The 17,880-nt window shown below is 40.1% G+C and overlaps 1 protein-coding gene across 8 annotated transcripts in view; it reads right to left on the bottom strand.

Annotated features, from left to right (window-relative positions):
• LOC101068375 (diacylglycerol kinase zeta-like) overlaps window positions 1-14,898 on the bottom strand; it is a 70,715-nt gene extending 55,817 nt beyond the window's left edge. For 2 of the 8 annotated variants that reach the window (XM_029839787.1, XM_029839786.1), the window contains exon 1: window positions 2,924-3,384. Coding sequence is in view for 1 of the 8 variants with exons in the window: in XM_029839793.1 (XP_029695653.1) it covers window positions 14,277-14,377; window positions 14,550-14,813 (365 nt within the window). In the remaining 7 variants the exon portion in view is untranslated. Of the gene's footprint in view, window positions 1-2,923; window positions 3,392-14,276; window positions 14,378-14,549 lie in introns of those variants that run through there. The other 6 variants (XM_029839790.1, XM_029839792.1, XM_029839793.1 and 3 more) reach the window with 5 other exon arrangements.
• Between the last annotated feature and the right edge of the window lie 2,982 nt (window positions 14,899-17,880).

Below are 17,880 nucleotides of genomic sequence, written 5' to 3' on the forward strand. Positions count from 1 at the left end.
CAACCATGAGTGCATTTACATAGTTTCCTATACATCTACAGACCATAAAATCAGGAGATTCAACAAACAGGGCATCCAAATACTATACATATTTTGGTGTCACATTTATTTGGGGGGGGGGGGGGGGGGGGGGTGAGTAACCTTTGATTTTGATGAACTCAAAAAAGATGAAAATGGCTGAAAAGTGTGGCACATCTCCTGGTTCCTCTACACGACTTTGCTTCTCTTGTAATAAATAACGTGGAGGACGATCTGTCTGTCCCCAACAATATTTCACTTCCAACAACCATATGTGCAGATGCGGAATGTTCATGTGTGTGTGTGTGACTGTTATATAACAGCTCTCTTCCACGATTATAATCCCCTACCATAACAGGGGAGAGTAAGGGGGGAAAATGAGATGCGAGTATTCAGTAATAAAACATTACCCATCTCGCGTCTGTTTGCATGACATCTTAACACACTTGGAAAATACCGACTCTGTGGATGCATGAAAACACCACATCACGTTATAATACATAATACTGATGACATTGCGTGTTTTAAGCCCTATAACACACTAAAGCAACATCAAACAATGAGCGCTGAAAATAGCTGAGTCTGACTATTTTCATGCTGCCACAATATGAAAGACTTGAAGTCAATCCAGTCTATAAAATCCATGGCATTTTGTTTCCTTACTAGCTTTTCATCACTACATCGGACACTGCTCGTGAACAATATTTTAAAAATGTATAGGGATCAATCACTATAAAACCAGCTTCTCTAATAGCAGTATTGGTCCACTTTATGATGCCATAATAATTATGTCCCGTTGTATTAATTTAAAGCTATTATTTTGATGAATACACTGAAATAAATAAAGAAAGAAAACACAAACTAAAAGCTTGTAATTTTCAGGTTGCAATGATCATCTGGGCCCTGTACTGACAGTGATAAATCCCATGAAAGATTGTATCCCATGAATGGCCGATTGGACTCCAGATTTGTTCCGTTTAGGGCCCAGGTGAATAACTCGGGTTTGTTTTTTCCTTGCGCCAGTGCTGAATGGTATTTTTGGACTAGTGAGGCATATTATCCAGCTGGGAGTGGGGCAATGGCATACTGCCAATAACACTGATGAGGTCAGTGTCAAGTATCCACAATAGTCGCAAGACCTCGAGTTTTCCCGCCAGCCATTCTGCTATAATGGGAAGTCAGTAGTTTTAGTATCCAGGTAGATGGACAAGTGCATGTATTACTGGGCACTTCAAGACCCTGGACAGAGGATCGATTAAACATGAATAGAATCAAACAGTTTCATCAGTAGGTGTAATTGAGGAACTATCCGGTGTTCTGTGCTGAGGAGTTAAACATTTACAAGAAAAACAGTGGAGCACTATGCAAATCCACACATATATAAACGTTCCTAAGTCAAGTGGATCACAGCAGAGAATCCATTGGAAATTGCCTCTTAACACTGATCATCTCTATGTGGTTCCACAACACTCCAAAGGCTCGACAAATATGTCACAAAGTCAGATATAGCGTGCTTAATTGCTGCCAATTTGAGCTATTGTGATCACTGACAACAGTCTATGAACACTTTCCCCCTATTTCCAATTATACATCAGTAGAAAGAAAACCCACACAAGGTTTTTTTTTGAGGTCTGCACTTCAAGTGACAGAACATGTGCAGTGGGACACAGTGAGAGGAAAGGGTAGAAAAGAAAGTGTATATAGTGGCTTGGTGAGCAACAGGTGATAAAAGGGAAGACTCTATCGCAAGAAGAAAAAGAAAAGAAGCATGGCCAGACATTGGTGACTCTGCATCCCAACTACGACGAGTCATTTTCCTCAAGCCATTTCATTCTGTAAAATCAATTATAAATGCATAAATGACTTGTCAAGTCAGAAAAGTGAATGATTTAAGTTCCACAATTCCTTTAGCGTGTGATATAAACCAATAGTAGATTTTTGAAGTGATTGTTCATGCTTGCTTAACAGGCGCTACATAAAAACCATGCAATATAGACGCTTTAATGATAGCAATCTTTGTTTTAATCTAGACTGTGTTGATAAATTGGAGATGAGAGCCTCTGAAAGGGAACCTGAGTTTTATCAGCAGGCCAGCTCATGTCTTGTTTTTAGTGCAAATACGAGCTCTGTAGCGTAAATGAGCCAATAAACAAGCTATCTCATGCACAAACCCTGTCCGTACACCTCTGTTTGTTTTAGAAAATAAACTCATGAACTATTTTGCTATGGTCTCCAATTGAATATGAATTGCCATCTGAAAGCCGTGTGTCAAAACGGACTCGAGCCACTTCCTGTTATTTTTTAGTTGCCTGTACACAATCTCACAAATTAGGTATAAAACATCATCGTAAGCATGCCTGCAGTTAACAATTAATGGAGTTCTATTAAGTTATAGTGCAAACTTTAAAAATAAAAAATAACTGAAAAAGTCATATTAAATAAAGGAATCAAACTCTAGGTTATTAAATAACTCAGATAAAAGGCGTTTGTGGGATGTGAAGTTGGATATTAGCTAAATTCACAGACCAGTTCATAAACAAAACTATATTGTGAGAGAAAACATAATGTCAAATACACAATCCCCAAATAATTAGAAATTATTCACTTTGTCAGTGTTTTTTTCTTTATCAGTCATTAAAATTCAGACCCGTCTTTGACACAAAGTTTCAAAGTTTTCATCAGTTGACATTTTGACTGAACCCAAGAAAAAAAAAACAGCACTGCATCAGACTTTAGTGACATCTTACTGGTTTCCCTTTCTTCTACTACACTGTTTATTTCATTTAAATAATCTGAACAATAATAGTATGCAACCTTATTCTTTCAACACCTCAAACCTAAGTTACATAAACCATATGTTGCAATAAACACATTTAGATTAGAATAAAACAAATTAGGTTCCAACCTGATAAAGGAGGAGAAAATTGTCCAGAGCTGCTTTTGTTCATCAATCTACCATGCTCACGATCAACCCTGTTGCATAGTGAGTGCAAAGAGAAAGCAGAAAGAGAGCGAAAGGCTGAGAGGGAGGAGTGTGAGTGTCAGTGTGTGCATGTGTGTGTGTGAGGTGGGGGGTGTGCGGAGAGAAACAGCAAGCCTGAGAGAAGACTAAAATAACTTGTGTATTTCCTGCCGGACAAACTGACCTTAAAACTGGCTAATAAATATTAGCCAACACACAAGAACAATTATGCAAATGATTTGACGTCCAACGATCCTACTTATGCAAATCATAGTGAGGTTGCACATTTGTGATGTATTATATCATTTTACTTATATTCTTACAGTGGATGCTATTTTGTGTTTATATTGAAAAAGGCAATAATATATTGATCAAATTGATTTTACAGGTAGTTAATTATCATCGCACAACCGCCAATTTTCTGACAAACTGCAAAACAATCTACCAAAGCTGATTATACTTTTGTCACAAACACATTACTCCATTATTATCCAGGCCAAATCTCAGACATAGCCAAAATGGCTGCTAACTCCACTTTATTTACATACCAGCTTGCAAAGTCAAAGGAAATTAGCCTCTAGTGCTTTAACCTTGATCCTTTTCCAACTTTCTCAACAGGAGAAGCACTATTTTTGTTTTAGCTGTTGGCTTGACGACCGCGGCCCTTGTTGACATGGGAATCGCATCCCTTGTACACATGTTGAGGAGTGACCCATTGGCAAGGTGATATGCATACCTGACACTCATTCACACAAAAACACAGACACAATAAGGATTCTTGCCATGAGATTGAAAACAGATGGAAAAATACAAGGAAAAAGTTTAGTATCCATTAAGGGTAGAGGAGGCCAAATGGGTAAGCTCCTGCGTGTAAGTCGTAGCACACTGTGTGTTTCAGAATGTGTGTCATCTCTGCTTGTAGCTGTGTACTGCCTCAGCATGGCTTACAAATACTTCACATCTGTTAAGGCTTCATTTAAATGTACAAGGAAAGGTTCTGCCGAGGGCTCCACCTGCTGGTGAGATCTTTCACTTACAACTGACAACTCTCCTAATGTATTGTTAATGTTATTATACTGTGATTGTCGATTTCTTTTTTCAAGCATATATGTAACAATTCAATAGTAAATATTAATATAAATATTTTATTGCAGAATTATAATTGCTGCTTTTAGGAATTTTCAAATTTGGTTTAATAAACAGAAGAAATACAGATTTTTTATTTGGTTTTTAGAGGTTATGTCTGATTTTTGAACCACTTCTGACTTCTTTAAAGAGAATTCCAGCATGCAGTATGTGATTGGAAATGAGGTCATACAAAATATTAATATACATCAATCCGGTTATTTGCCATTTGCTTATAAATCATATTTGAGATCAAATATCAAGCATGTAACTTTTAATTTTACAGCACATTCACTTTATGTTTCACTCATTCTTACCTTCTTGTGAAAAGCTTGAGTCCAGTGAAAGACTTGGAGCAACCGCTAAGCATTTCTTTTTCTTCCTCAGTGTTTATAGGAGGATTAGATGAGAATACAGGGAGGAGGGCAGACGAAGTGGAGTACAGAGACGATTCAGAGGAGGAAGAGGCAGAACTCAACCCTCCAACACCTGAATTGGGGTCTAGTAAGCATTCTCTCTCTTTTTCTTCTTTGTCTCTGGTGGTGGCACCGCAACAGTTGGTGAGACCAGGACCATCTGTCAGATCCGTACATGCTCCGAGATCACTATCCATGGCACGGTTCTATTCAGTTTCCTTGGGCTCATGCCTTTTCACATCTTGACAAGATCTACCAAAATTTGAAACATTCGTTAAAAGGGAGCCCAGAAAGTCCATTGTATGTTGCAAATAATCATAAAGGGTTTTTTTTCACTATTTCATTAAGAATCTGCACCAAAAACTAATAATTGAACTTCCTCAGGCCCTCTCATAACTATAAATTATCTGTTTTCTTCTCTTTTTGTGTGATTCCACGACCTCACCTATGCTGATCAGATACTGCAAAGCTATCTAACAATGAATGAATGCAACACAATTATGTGCGCAGAAGTTGCACTCACAAAGTAATGAATTCCTCTTTTTTTCATGTTCAAGATAGGTAGTAAAATGTTCATTTACATGCAATTTGCCGTGAATTCAGCAAAACCGTCATTATAAACGTGTGCATTGGTGTTATAGCATTAACTATAATCCACCACAATATGGCACAATGAATTAACTCTGCACTGCGTCTGCTCCAAGACTATCCTGCAAGTCAATAATCTAAACGTCAAAGGTCTTTTGCACAGCGGATTCAGTGTTTATGTGCGTGTTTGTGTAGGTTTAGTCAGTGATTAGCGCTCAGGGAGATAATCCTTTCCAGCATTCCTCTTCACGTCTCACTCTGTTACGGTGCTGTGTCCGCACCAGCACACTAGTAAAGTTCAGCCGGAGTTTACCTGCTTCGCTTTGCTCTGCTTTCCACCGTCTGGGTCCGTCAGTCAGATAGTTTCCTCCTCTTTTATCTCGTCTTGTTTGGTTTTCAGACTTTAATTTGGCTCCACGTGAGCTCTATATTGACAGCTGAGTTACTACACACACACTCACACACACCGATCAGGCACGGCTCGCCCTGTTACAACAAGGAAGTCGGCAATAACAGCACGCAGGACCCCAAATTTTAGCTGCCCGCACACATGCCTGACAGGCCGCTCCTGCGACTCAATAATATTAATATTATTATTAATAATAATAATAATAATAATAATAATAATAATAATAATAATAATAATAAGGAGAGGAAACTTTAACACAGAACATCTGACCAAACAATATTTTAAGAAAATTGCAGTTGTAGTCAAAGCACTATATATAATGCTCTTTGAGAGATTGGGCTTGTGAGTGTTGCAGTGAATGCACTGTCAAAAGACATTTTCATTACTAGTGTTTGCTGTTAACGCTGAGGTACAGTGAGTGCAGCTCTTCTTTTTGTAAAAACAGTCCAATAAAGAAGGAGTCAGTCGTGATCTTGTCAAATCTCTTCTAATCTTATTAGGATCATTGGGGACTTGGCAGATTGCAGCTAATCATGTTGTCGGTGGTGTAGCAGATGGTGACAGAGGAATGGAAAAACGGTGGCAAAGTCTGCTAAAAACAACTGTGGAAGGTCTTCATTTGTCACAAATTATTAACAAATATTTGGCTGCTGTAATAACTGTCATTATGGATGATGCTGTACAATCAGTGTCTCCACTGTCTTCCTTAAAAAAAAATTGCATATGTTCCAAATGAGCTTTACAAAATTTCCCACGTTTACCCATTTTACTCAGTCATTTCAGTTTGTTATTGTAAAATCTTGAATAATAGTTTGTTTGATCTATACACTGTCTTGCAGGTTCTCATGAGCAGAAGACTAGGTGTTTCTGCCTTGCTAATTGCCCTAAAAAGAAAGAAAACTATGAATTTATCAATTATTAGCAATGAATTTATTATTTCTAATACTCATACAAATACAAATAGCAGTTATTCCATTCAGTAGAGTGATTTATACTTCAGCATCAGGACATGAAAGAAATAATTGCGTGGATTTCCTCTTTTTAGCTTCTCTAGCCCAGCTTGCTGCTCCATACAATACACTGCACTACAATATGCTGCATGTATCTAAAGACAGCAAAAATTGTTCTGTACATTTTCTTCTATATTTTCAGTTCTAAAAAATAGTACACATACAGTATCATAAAAAGCATGTTTCCTGTTACAGATCAATCAAAACAAAATTACATACATATATTGATACTATTTAGTTTTTCATACAGAGAAGCATTTGTTAAATTATTTTTTAAAAATTCATTGATTTTTCTTCTACTACCGGTAATTTGTTTTTCTTCTTAAACACGATAAAACCGGAACTATTAAATGGCCACATGAGGGCGCTGTCTAAAAACAAATAACTCTACAGTTAACGACTAGTTTGAGTATATGTACCTTTATAGGTAACTGCTTTGCTTAAGTTTTCCCTCTACATTTTCACAATCGCATAATACTCCTTGTTATTTTGGTCAAGAAAATGCCAACAAATAAAGTAGAAACGAACTTTCTAAAACCAAATGCGCCTCATGAAATCCCCCCAAAATGTTGCAGAAACAATTTAAAGATATCGTGAACCAAATAGAAGACATGATGTGCAAGGCATGAGGATAAAAATGATATGGAGCACCAAATAATAAAATGTTCTTTGAAACATGTTTGGCTGCGTGAGCGCACACAGAAAAAGCAGGTCAAAATGATTTTTTTTAAAATTTTTTAAATGTGAATAAAAGCCACTTCTCACATGGTGTAATGTGATTATGGTTTCAGACCTTGACAGACAAAGAAATATGCACAGACCCACAGAGAGACGCGCACACACGTACCGGACTTCCGGTTATCACTACTGCCTCTCTATCCATCACCCACTCACTATTTCCATGACAAATAAAATGCGACTCATCAGCACAACACGCGATTCTGAGCGATCCTTTCAAGTTCAACGCCCACTGATGACCTACTTTCAGCTTTTCTCTAATGAAGGCCTATGATTAGAAATGTAACGTTAATCCTGAAGCTGACCTCAACACACACTTTCCTCATCATGGGCCACTGACAACGGCTGTAATGACCAGCTCAGTATTAACGCATCTTTGTACCTGAAACCACACATAGAGATGGAAACTGTTATAACCACAACTTTAAGTACAGTTGATAATATTATTCATGATTCAACTAAAATCATGAGGCCTTCATGCAAAAATATAAATAAAATATATAAATAAATAGAAGACTACATACAAACAGGTTATATTTGAAAACATCTCTGGAAGCGATGGCAATAACCTTGAAAATAAAAATGTGTTTGTCCTACAATTGTTAGATTTGTTACCAAGTGACGATTTTGGACGTTAAAAGACGTTTTAAAAGGCAGGAAATATAGGTTGCGTAATGCACTGAGGCGTTACGATGTAATTTTGTTTTCATTTGGTTTTGTTATTTTATTATATATATTTATATTTATATTCTATACTTCTAGGTATTAATTATTTCATGAGAACAGAATAGGTTACAGTGTAAGGACCTGTTGGGAACAGCTATGGTGGAACAAATCACCATTGACAGAAATAGAAACAGCGGAGCGCTGAGGCTGAGCTGGGCGCCAGAAGAACGGGTTCTCGTGGGCCCTGTCTTTTAAAAGCATAACTGAGATATAAAAATAAAAAAGAGATGCTGATGCATCCCTACTGAGCTAAACCATCTGTCTGCTGACTGTGTCAGCTCCATCTGTGGAGGAACTTGTGTGCCCACGTACAGTCACTGCAAAATCTGGATGCATCTTTTCATTGTTGTTACCAGAGGTGTTAAGAGAATGCTGCACTGTTAGGTGGAACACATTTATCAAAAGTAAATGCATGCATGTAAATCGGATGCAAATGTAGAGGTAAATTGGATAAACTGCTATCTTTGCCTGAGAGCAGACAGGAAAAAGCACAAAAAATAAAAATAAAACCATGATCACGAGCAAATACAACCATCTGTTGACCCCCCGCCAAAAAAAAAACCAAGATGACTGCCATAGTGGTGCCAACAGGCTAAACAATAACAAACCACACACAAATGCACATGCTTTGTGAATGTTTGCACCTATCCGAACAACCTTCCACACTGACCAGTTCACGCCGCCGCTTCTATCAGCTCATCTGTCACATTGTAATAGTACTTTTTTAGCATTTAGCCAAACTGGCTACGCTGTACATCCTATAAGACACATTCACACACGTCCGTCCTTCCCACGTCTATTCACAGTTATGAATTATGAGGGGGACAGTTTAGTGACTCTTTTCTTCCTGTGTTTTGTGCCACAAATGTACTAAAGACACAATAGCACTTACATATAACATTTTAACAGAATAATCATCTCTTTTAGAGTATTATGGTGACACTGACAAAACAATTCATGTAATAGGGGCAAAGTGTATTGCAAATAATGCTTTAATACATGACATTGTATCAGTACCGGTGCTGATGTCTTTTTCTCAATGTGACCAACAAATCGCTGTAAATGTAACAGATGAAAAGGAGCAAGAAAAGAAATAAGAAGAAGCAACAAAACAAGGAAGTAAATTTAATCATATAGAAAAAAGCTCTAGCCCCAAGAAACTAATAAGAGTCTAAGAGAAATCATGAGAAAGTTTTAAGAAGAGGTGTAAAAGCTGAAAGAGCGTTTGCCTTGATACATTTATTGCACTCATTATGTAACATGTATTTGTCATCGAGATTTTTTTATTGGGTATCGCCAGATGGACCAGATGACCGAAAGTGAGACGGCATATAACACAGAGTTGGGACTCCGGCTCTTCTCTGCTGTGTGGGAACAGCAGCGATCGATGGTATTGATTAACCTACTTAATCTGCGTCTCACCCTGCAGAAACTCACTAGAATCAGCTAAATGGAGGCTACAGCACTGTGGCCGCGATGGAGGAGATCGCCACATTAACTCTCAATTAAATGCACCGAGCTGCCCAGCTCTGATGTCTATTTAGACCCTTTAAACTGATGTCTGGAGCAGACCTGGGCATTTCAGCCCTTTTGCTATGACTCCGGCCTGCATGAGATTACTGCACAGCTTTAATTTTAAAGCCAGATTGATGTCTCTGTGCCAGCACATGCTAACATGTGCCTGAACATGGGGCAACATGAGGAAGCCCTCAATGAGGACATCTTCTAGTTTAAGAAAAAAAGATGTTCAATTACTTCTTCGTGGAGATCAGACTTGTGTGGTTTTTGAGTAATATAGTTTTAACTGTCATTAAAGCAAAGCAAAAAAGGACAAGAGCTCGACTGATGTAGAACAGGTCTGAAAGTTCCAGATCATTGGTCTTTGTTTCTGTTGAGACAATTACTCTCCTTCTTGATCTATATGACATACTGTATTACCAATCATTTGCAATATTCTGTATGTTTTTATTCATTTTGAGAATAAGAATAAATAACTCAACAACCACTTGTATGCAACACCAAAATAATCAACTGTTTATCTACATTTTCTCGATAATTATATCAAAACCCTATTATGTAGTGAAGTGCAGAATTTTAACTGATGTACCATATATGTACAAATTCCCCAGACTATGATCTGCAAAGCTCTTTTGATTAAAAGACGGCGTGGTTGGCGCTCCCCTGTCTTTTTGTGTTTTGCCATTTGTGTTTCTGTTCATCTGGTGTTGTCTTCTGTCTCATTATGCAACATTTTGGCCCCAGTGAAGAAGTCTTTGTTCTTCCCCTCCATTCTGTGAGACGATCAGATGAATGTATGAAGGCCTCAGTCGCTGTAAGCATGATCTGTTAGGTCAGAGGGGAAAGTGCCAGGGACAGCAAAGCATGCAGCAGAGGACAAAAGGGTGTAGCGCATCACAACAACAACCATGATGTAGGAATTTGATCATACACATTAACAATGTTCCTGTATTACAGGAAAAATTAGGTATGTGTTAACCTTGGCTTGGAATCACTTTGCAAATTGATGCAAACTAAAGTTGTTTTTTTTAAAAACACAGAGGGAAAATTCAACTAAGAACAAAGCCAAGAGGGCAGATACACAAAACATTGAACTTCATACAAGGATAGATCATAGCCAAGTATCCATATATCCGTTCTCCATGGCTGTCTGCCTCACGTCTTCGCCACGTCTATCACCAACCTTATCTGGCTGTCTGTTCCAGTTTCCATTTTATATCTGTCAAATACTGAACAAACCTAATCAGTCAGAATAAATGTAATTGCGACTCAATGTCGTTCCTAACTCATCATCATTACTGTCAGAGAGGCTCAAGCTTAGCGGGGGATTTTTAGCGTCACGCTTCCAGGCAGCTTTGGACGTGTACGGCTTCTTTCTGGCTTCTCTTAACACAAACTATATTGTGTACCACTTTTAATTGGAGCTCACTTATCTGCTGTGTATGTAAATGAGCATGTACTGTACATAATTTTCATTTCCATAGTCGAGTGTATTATATATTCAGAGATACTACTCCCACTTCCATTGCAGAGTGCCCACTCTGCTCACCTTGGCTCTACTTGACTCTATCGCTTCTGGTGTTAGGTGGTTGCTTTTCCTCTGCAAAATGCACAGTGCTTCTCGTGTTACATTTACAGCTGCATGCCGCTAAAACAAAAAAGTCCAGTGCAAGCCAATAAAAGCGTAAAGAGAATGAAATTTAAGTAAGTTCGCGTTGGCAAAGAAAAACACAGCGTTGGATGAAGGAAGACTGTGATTTCTGGCTGTCACCACTGAGTCTTTGTGGCTGATATTCACTGTTCTCATAAATTTCAGTTCTGCAAACAACATTTCTGTTGTAAAACAGGAAATAGCAAACCCCGGAGATAAGGTAGCCTTGCACATGTCTTCTCACAACAGTTGTTCTTACAGCTTTTTAGTACTGCACAACTGGTCCTTCCTCCCAGTCTCCACATGTCTGTTAGGTAATGAAACGAGACTCTGCTGTCTGTTTGTTCATCACTCACATCCTGCATCCATCACAAAATGCTACACAAATTACTTTAGCACGTTAAAGTCAGTTTAGTTGGTGGCAGGGTGTGGATGGAGCAGCTGAGTTCTAGGTTTCTGACATGGATCTGGGCCAGGTAAATAGTGACCCACACATTTCCCATTTGTGTGTATGGACCTCGTGGTAGATTCGGTATAAGGTTTCCTTTTGCTCACAATCATTGAGATTGTGCTTTTCCATTTGGAAAAGTCACTTCGCCTAAAATCGACCTATTTATCAATGTATATAGACACAAAACAAAGACACAAATCAGCACCCATGGTGGCAGCCTGACCTTCCCCCAACCAGTCGAGCAAACACAATCCCATCTGGATTACTGATTACAGGAAATTATTCCGAGATTATGTCTCATGTAGTGGCAGCAAAACGCATGGAAACATCTTTGCTTCTTTCTTATTATTTGAGGTGAAATGTTTGTGTCTGTGTCCTAATCTTAATTATCCTCCGACCGTATAACGTTACACAAATTTGGAATCGACACTGGAAATGTGTTTTATACCATCACTGAGCCAAAACACAGATTACAGATTACATCACATCCCAACCACCCGCGTCTGATGAAAATGACAGTCTAGTCCACAAGGTCACGGTATAATCCTGAAAGTCTGAGGGTGAAAAATTAATCATTGACCAAGTTAAAATCCAGACAAACAACTGCACCCACAGGATGGGATGATAAAGAATCAACATTATTCTAACTATATTAATAATTATGCTATCAAAAGCTGTTAACAATCTGTTTATGAATTTAACAGCAGGCAGAAGCTCAAACTAGCTCACATTTAAACCAAGAAATGTGTTCACAATTTGAAGAGGAAGGCAAGTAATGTGTGTAACTGTAAAGTTTGATGTTAATTATGGTTTGGAACGAGAAAGCAGAGAGCCTGAACTGGCGAGTTTTTACTTTATAAGGGAGGATGGAAATCACACATTCTATTCTGTTGGCTGCAAAAGCAACAGAAGCGAGTGATTCTGTTGAAACTGTTGAGACACAGTTTTGTGACACACACACGTTGCGTGTCACACAGGAACAATCAACAATTAATCTAACAAGTATTGATGTGAGAGCAGCCCTGAGAGAAGCCACACAGACACTCATCTGACAAAGTCCAGCACTTCAAAATGAATTCATTCTGTGTATGAAGCCTCATCTGTGTAATTCTATTGTGAATCCTCCCAAATGATAAGAAGGAGTGAGGAGCTCCAGATATAGCAGCATTTGCAGCTGTGCCAGATGCAGAGAGGGCAGCTGCGAAAGGAGCGCCTTGTTAACGGAGGATAAAGGCCAATAATCAGATTACATTATCTCACATCAAGCGTTTCTAAGGTAACAAGCAGGTCAATCGTTTGATTCATGGAGACAGCGAGTGAAAACACTATTAATATTGACCACACATTGAGGCTTCAGCAAAATAAAAAACAATCCTTCGCCAAGCTCAACAAACACATTTAGCAGAAACGTGTGGGTGCCTAATATAGGTATTGAGATCACATTACATATTAGTTTGCAAAAATCTATGGAACCCAGTAAACATGCAAACCTGTTAATGAGCACAACAGCCCTGATGTGATATAAACCCAAAAGAGAACAAACTGGTGCAATCTTTCCATTTGGATGAAGTAGAACATAGCAGCTAATTGAATGGCTAATTGAGAATAATAAAACATAGCATATTAAACTTTACTGTTGTTACTTGGTCAATAAAACACATCCAAAAATTCCACTTTACGACAGCGACAACGTGTTTCACTCTTGCAAGTCTTTTCCACAGGGCGGAAATTCAAAGGCTCCAGTCCACAGAGGTGTCCGTTGTGTCCCTAGCTGCATCACCACCACACTCTAGAGCTTAACCCAGTATAGCTCCCTTTTTTTGCATTTCCACGGTCAAAAAACTGGGAAGAGCAATGGAATAACACATCCAAGCTATCACACATTTTGAGGTCCTTCCTAAGGGCTGTCAACAGAGGCAACAGGGTACTTTCATGAGACACCCTGTGGACCACTGACTGATTGGTACACCACAACACACTGCATTTGAGGGAGAGAGCGAGAGGACTTGACAGTACTTAACGCCAATCATGTTTCCATTTATTATGAGTAACGTCAGCGACGCCATGACAGCCCTCGACAACCATTCCCCGTATCAGATTCTTCTTTCTTAATCCAATTTATTTCTCCTACATCTTAAGGTCAGTGTCATGCTATTAGATAGCTGATACAGATCGCCGTTCTGTCTAAGTAGACGTGCACAAAGGATACGGGTGAACAAAAGCATCTACATAATCTAACTTACATAAACACTACACCTCTTTGTGTTAGAGCTGTGTGTATTATAAGACATATTCTTATTTGCCCACTCAGGACCTCACAAAGAATGCATGTAAAGGATGATTGCTGTTTATATCATACTGAATATAATCCCCTGCAGAGGGAATCAAAATTCATCTTAAGTTGCCATGGTGAGCTTTATCAGTCTGTTCAAAAATAAAGGCAAAAGTCCCTTCTGTCACATTGAAATCCATAACTTATGACATAAGACATCAGTTCCAAACACACATTCAGGGGAACACACTCATGTGAGACAAGACCTTTAATTGTCCCACACAGCAAACAGCACATATCAAACCACAAATCTCACATTCAGGTAAAACAGGTTCGAAGGAAGCGGGTCGCATTCCACTTCGTCTTGCTCTCAGTGTTTAAATGTTTCCTACCTGTAGGAAACCTGCTTCCTGAAAGCCAGCGGGACAGGCGGTGGATATGTGAGCTGCTTCTCTCCTTCTTCCTGGGGACAACCCACCCTTTTCTCTACCACCTAACCAGAAAAATGCAAATCAAACAGCTGTTTTCCCCCCACATCCTCTGTTTATTTACCCGTGTATGTTCAGACAACATTACCCCATTCATTTAGTCACCTTATATGATCCAAATGCAAATCTTGGCAAGAGTTAGAGTAATGGGAAAGTAAAGCAGCCAACCATCCCTACCTGGCAGCAGCTGCTGCCCTCAGCCGCGAACACGTCTTCCTCCTCGGCCACGTCCTCCAGCGCGGGTCGCTCCACCACCGCGGGCTCGCTCATCATCGTTAATGTGTGACACGTCGATCGGGGCTTCTTTAAAGTTCCGGCTCTGTTGACGCCGTCCTCTCCAGGGCTTCCTGGGGTTATTAGCGGCTTTTTACAGGCAGTTTCTGACAAGTTAGGGCCGGTCTGGATGTGCTGCTGACGAGAGGACGTTCGGCTTCGTCTCATCGACACAGCTCGGAACAGTGGATCGGAATCAGGTTCACATCAGGTGGACGTGTTGATCTCTCTCTCCCTCTCTCCCCTACTCTACCTCCCTCTCTCTCCCTCTCTACCCTACTCTACCTCCCTCTCTCTCTCCCTCTCTCTCCCACTCTCTCTCCCTCTCTCTCTCCCTCTCTCTCCCACTCTCTCTCCCTCTCTCTCCCACTCTACCCTACCTCTCTCTCCCACTCTCTCCCACTCTACCCTACCTCTCTCTCCCACTCTACCTCCCTCTCTCTCTCTCTCTCTCCCACTCTCTCCCTCTCCATCTCCCACTCTCTCTCCCTCTCCCTCCCACTCTATCTCCCTCTCTTCCTCTCTCTCCCTCTCTATCTCCCACTCTCTCTCCCTCTCCCTCCCACTCTATCTCCCTCTCTATCTCCCACTCTATCTCCCACTCTCTCTCCCTCTCTCTCCCACTCTATCTCCCTCTCTTCCTCTCTCTCCCTATCTCCCACTCTCTCTCCCTCTCCCTCCCACTCTATCTCCCTCTCTATCTCCCACTCTATCTCCCTCTCTCACTCTCTTTCCCCTTTCTGTCTCCCTCTATCACTCTCTCCCTTTCTGTCTCCCTCTCTCCCCTTTCTGTCTCCCTCTCTCCCCCCTTTCTGTCTCCCTCTCTCTCCCCTTTCTGTCTTCCTCTATCACCCTCTCTCTCCCCTTTCTGTCTCCCTCTCTCTCCCCTTTCTGTCTTCCTCTATCACTCTCTCTCCCCCCCTTTCTGTCTCCCTCTCTCTCCCCTTTCTGTCTTCCTCTATCACCCTCTCTCCCCCCTTTCTGTCTCCCTCTCTCTCCCCTTTCTGTCTTCCTCTATCACACTCGCTCCCCCCTTTCTGTCTCCCTCTCTCTCCCCTTTCTGTCTTCCTCCATCACCCTCTCTCTCCCCTTTCTGTCTTCCTCTATCACACTCTCTCTCCCCCTTTCTGTCTCCCTCTCTCTCCCCTTTCTGTCTTCCTCTATCACTCCCCCCCTTCCTGTCTCCCTCTCTCTCCCCTTTCTGTCTTCCTCTATCACTCTCTCTCCCCCTTTCTGTCTCCCTCTCTCTCCCCTTTCTGTCTTCCTCTATCACTCTCTCTCCCCCTTTCTGTCTCCCTCTCTCTCCCCTTTCTGTCTTCCTCTATCACACTCTCTCTCCCCCTTTCTGTCTCCCTCTCTCTCCCCTTTCTGTCTTCCTCTATCACTCCCCCCTTCCTGTATCCCTCTCTCTCCCCTTTCTGTCTCCCTCTCTCTCCCCTTTCTGTCTCCCTCTATCACTCTCTCACCCTTTATGTCTTCTTCTGTCATTCTCTCTCTGACGTCAGTTTGCATTAATACTCCTCATACAGAGGAGATCCTGACCACGCCCCCTTAAATAGAATTACAACTGTACAATTAAAACTGTGATTATCAGTAACAGCAGCTTTTTGCTGACTTCATATTCAGATAAAAATGTATGTGTACACACGACTTTGTTTTTATTGATGATCATTTATTATGTACTCGCAATAATAAATATCTGAAAGTGCTACAAAGAGGAACCAGAACAGCAACATGTCTCGATTTAAATTGATTCTGAGGCTTTCCAAAGCCCATGATTGGACAGTGCAAACAACATTGTAAATTCATATATTATTACTCTCCTTATTCTCGTTTCAAGTGCGTTTGATATCATTAACGTGAGAAACCATGGATGAGTTGAAGAGCACCACAAAGACTTTATAAAGTACCCTTTACCCCCCAAAAAGAAAAAAAAAAACATTACTCAGGATTTCTGTTGACTAGCGCATTCTTTAGATCAGCCAAATTTTAAGGATCTTCGGTTGGTCTAATTTTTCAGGACCATCATTTTGGGGGGGGGGAGATTTAAAATTGCCATAGGTGCACAGTGCAAAAATAGCTCATTAGCTCCTTCAAACAACATGAATTTCTGTAAGTGTGCATTAGCACACCTTTATAGCATGGCGAGGGGAAACGGGGTGTTGTCACTTGTAAAAAATAAATAAATAAATATCCCAGGAACAGTTGCACACACATTGTAGCGCGTTTTACTAGTGGGTGAATAAAGAATCACTGTATCCACGATGGCAAGGTGAAGTTGGGTGCAGAGGGTGCTGCAGCACCCACAGATGGCAAGAGATGGCGCTATTTCTACACTGCCCGTACCAAATTCCATTAACGCCCATCAATGTCTTAGAAGTACAGTACATTAAATATGTTATGTTAATGTAATAACAATATGTTTCATGTTTTTATGACAACCTATGTTAATGAAATAGGATCAAAAGACCAAAAAAAGCTTTCTAAAATAAGCTTCAACCAGATCTGCGCAAAAATAAGCATTTCAGAATGTTTCCCTCCTCTGCAAGCCAAAATGTAGATATTAGTTATATTTAGATGTACCACACTGTTTAGGGCAGAATGAATTCATCCACAGGATAAATAATTATAGGAATGAATGGAGTTGTGCCTCTCACATGACAGGCCAGTATGGAAACGTCAGGCCACTCAGAAATACAGCACTGAGCTCTATTTCAAATTCTGGCTTTTATCATTTTTGGAGATTCAGTATTTTGGTGAGAAAGTATTATTTAAAGACTTTTCTGCTTACTGACCATCCTAGGGGGGCCTTGTCCTCTTTAAGGAGGTACACAACAAACAAAAAAAACAGCAATCAATTCATTATCAAACTTATATTTTGGCCATTTTGGTTGGTTTTAATAATTTTTTAAAGTTCAGCTTTCTTTAAATACCTCCTTCACCTTCTGGAATAAAGGTCCACCCTAGGATGGACATTGAAAAGTGCTCAGAAAATGATTTTAGCACATCAGCTTCATTCTCTTTTAACCTGAAATCAGCACACAATTACCCGCTAAAGTGTGGCACTAATTGCCGATGCCACAAGCTTTTCGTATAAAGCTCAGACTCATAGATTTTTCATACGTGGAAGGTACCACCTACAGTATACAGCTTTAATTACTGCAGTTGGATCTTAATCATCAAAGAATATTGCAGCACAAGGTCTTTGAGTTTTATTGTAACAAAGGTCCCAAAT

Source organism: Takifugu rubripes, chromosome 8 (genome assembly GCF_901000725.2).
Source record: "Takifugu rubripes chromosome 8, fTakRub1.2, whole genome shotgun sequence".
Lineage (NCBI taxonomy): Eukaryota > Metazoa > Chordata > Actinopteri > Tetraodontiformes > Tetraodontidae > Takifugu > Takifugu rubripes.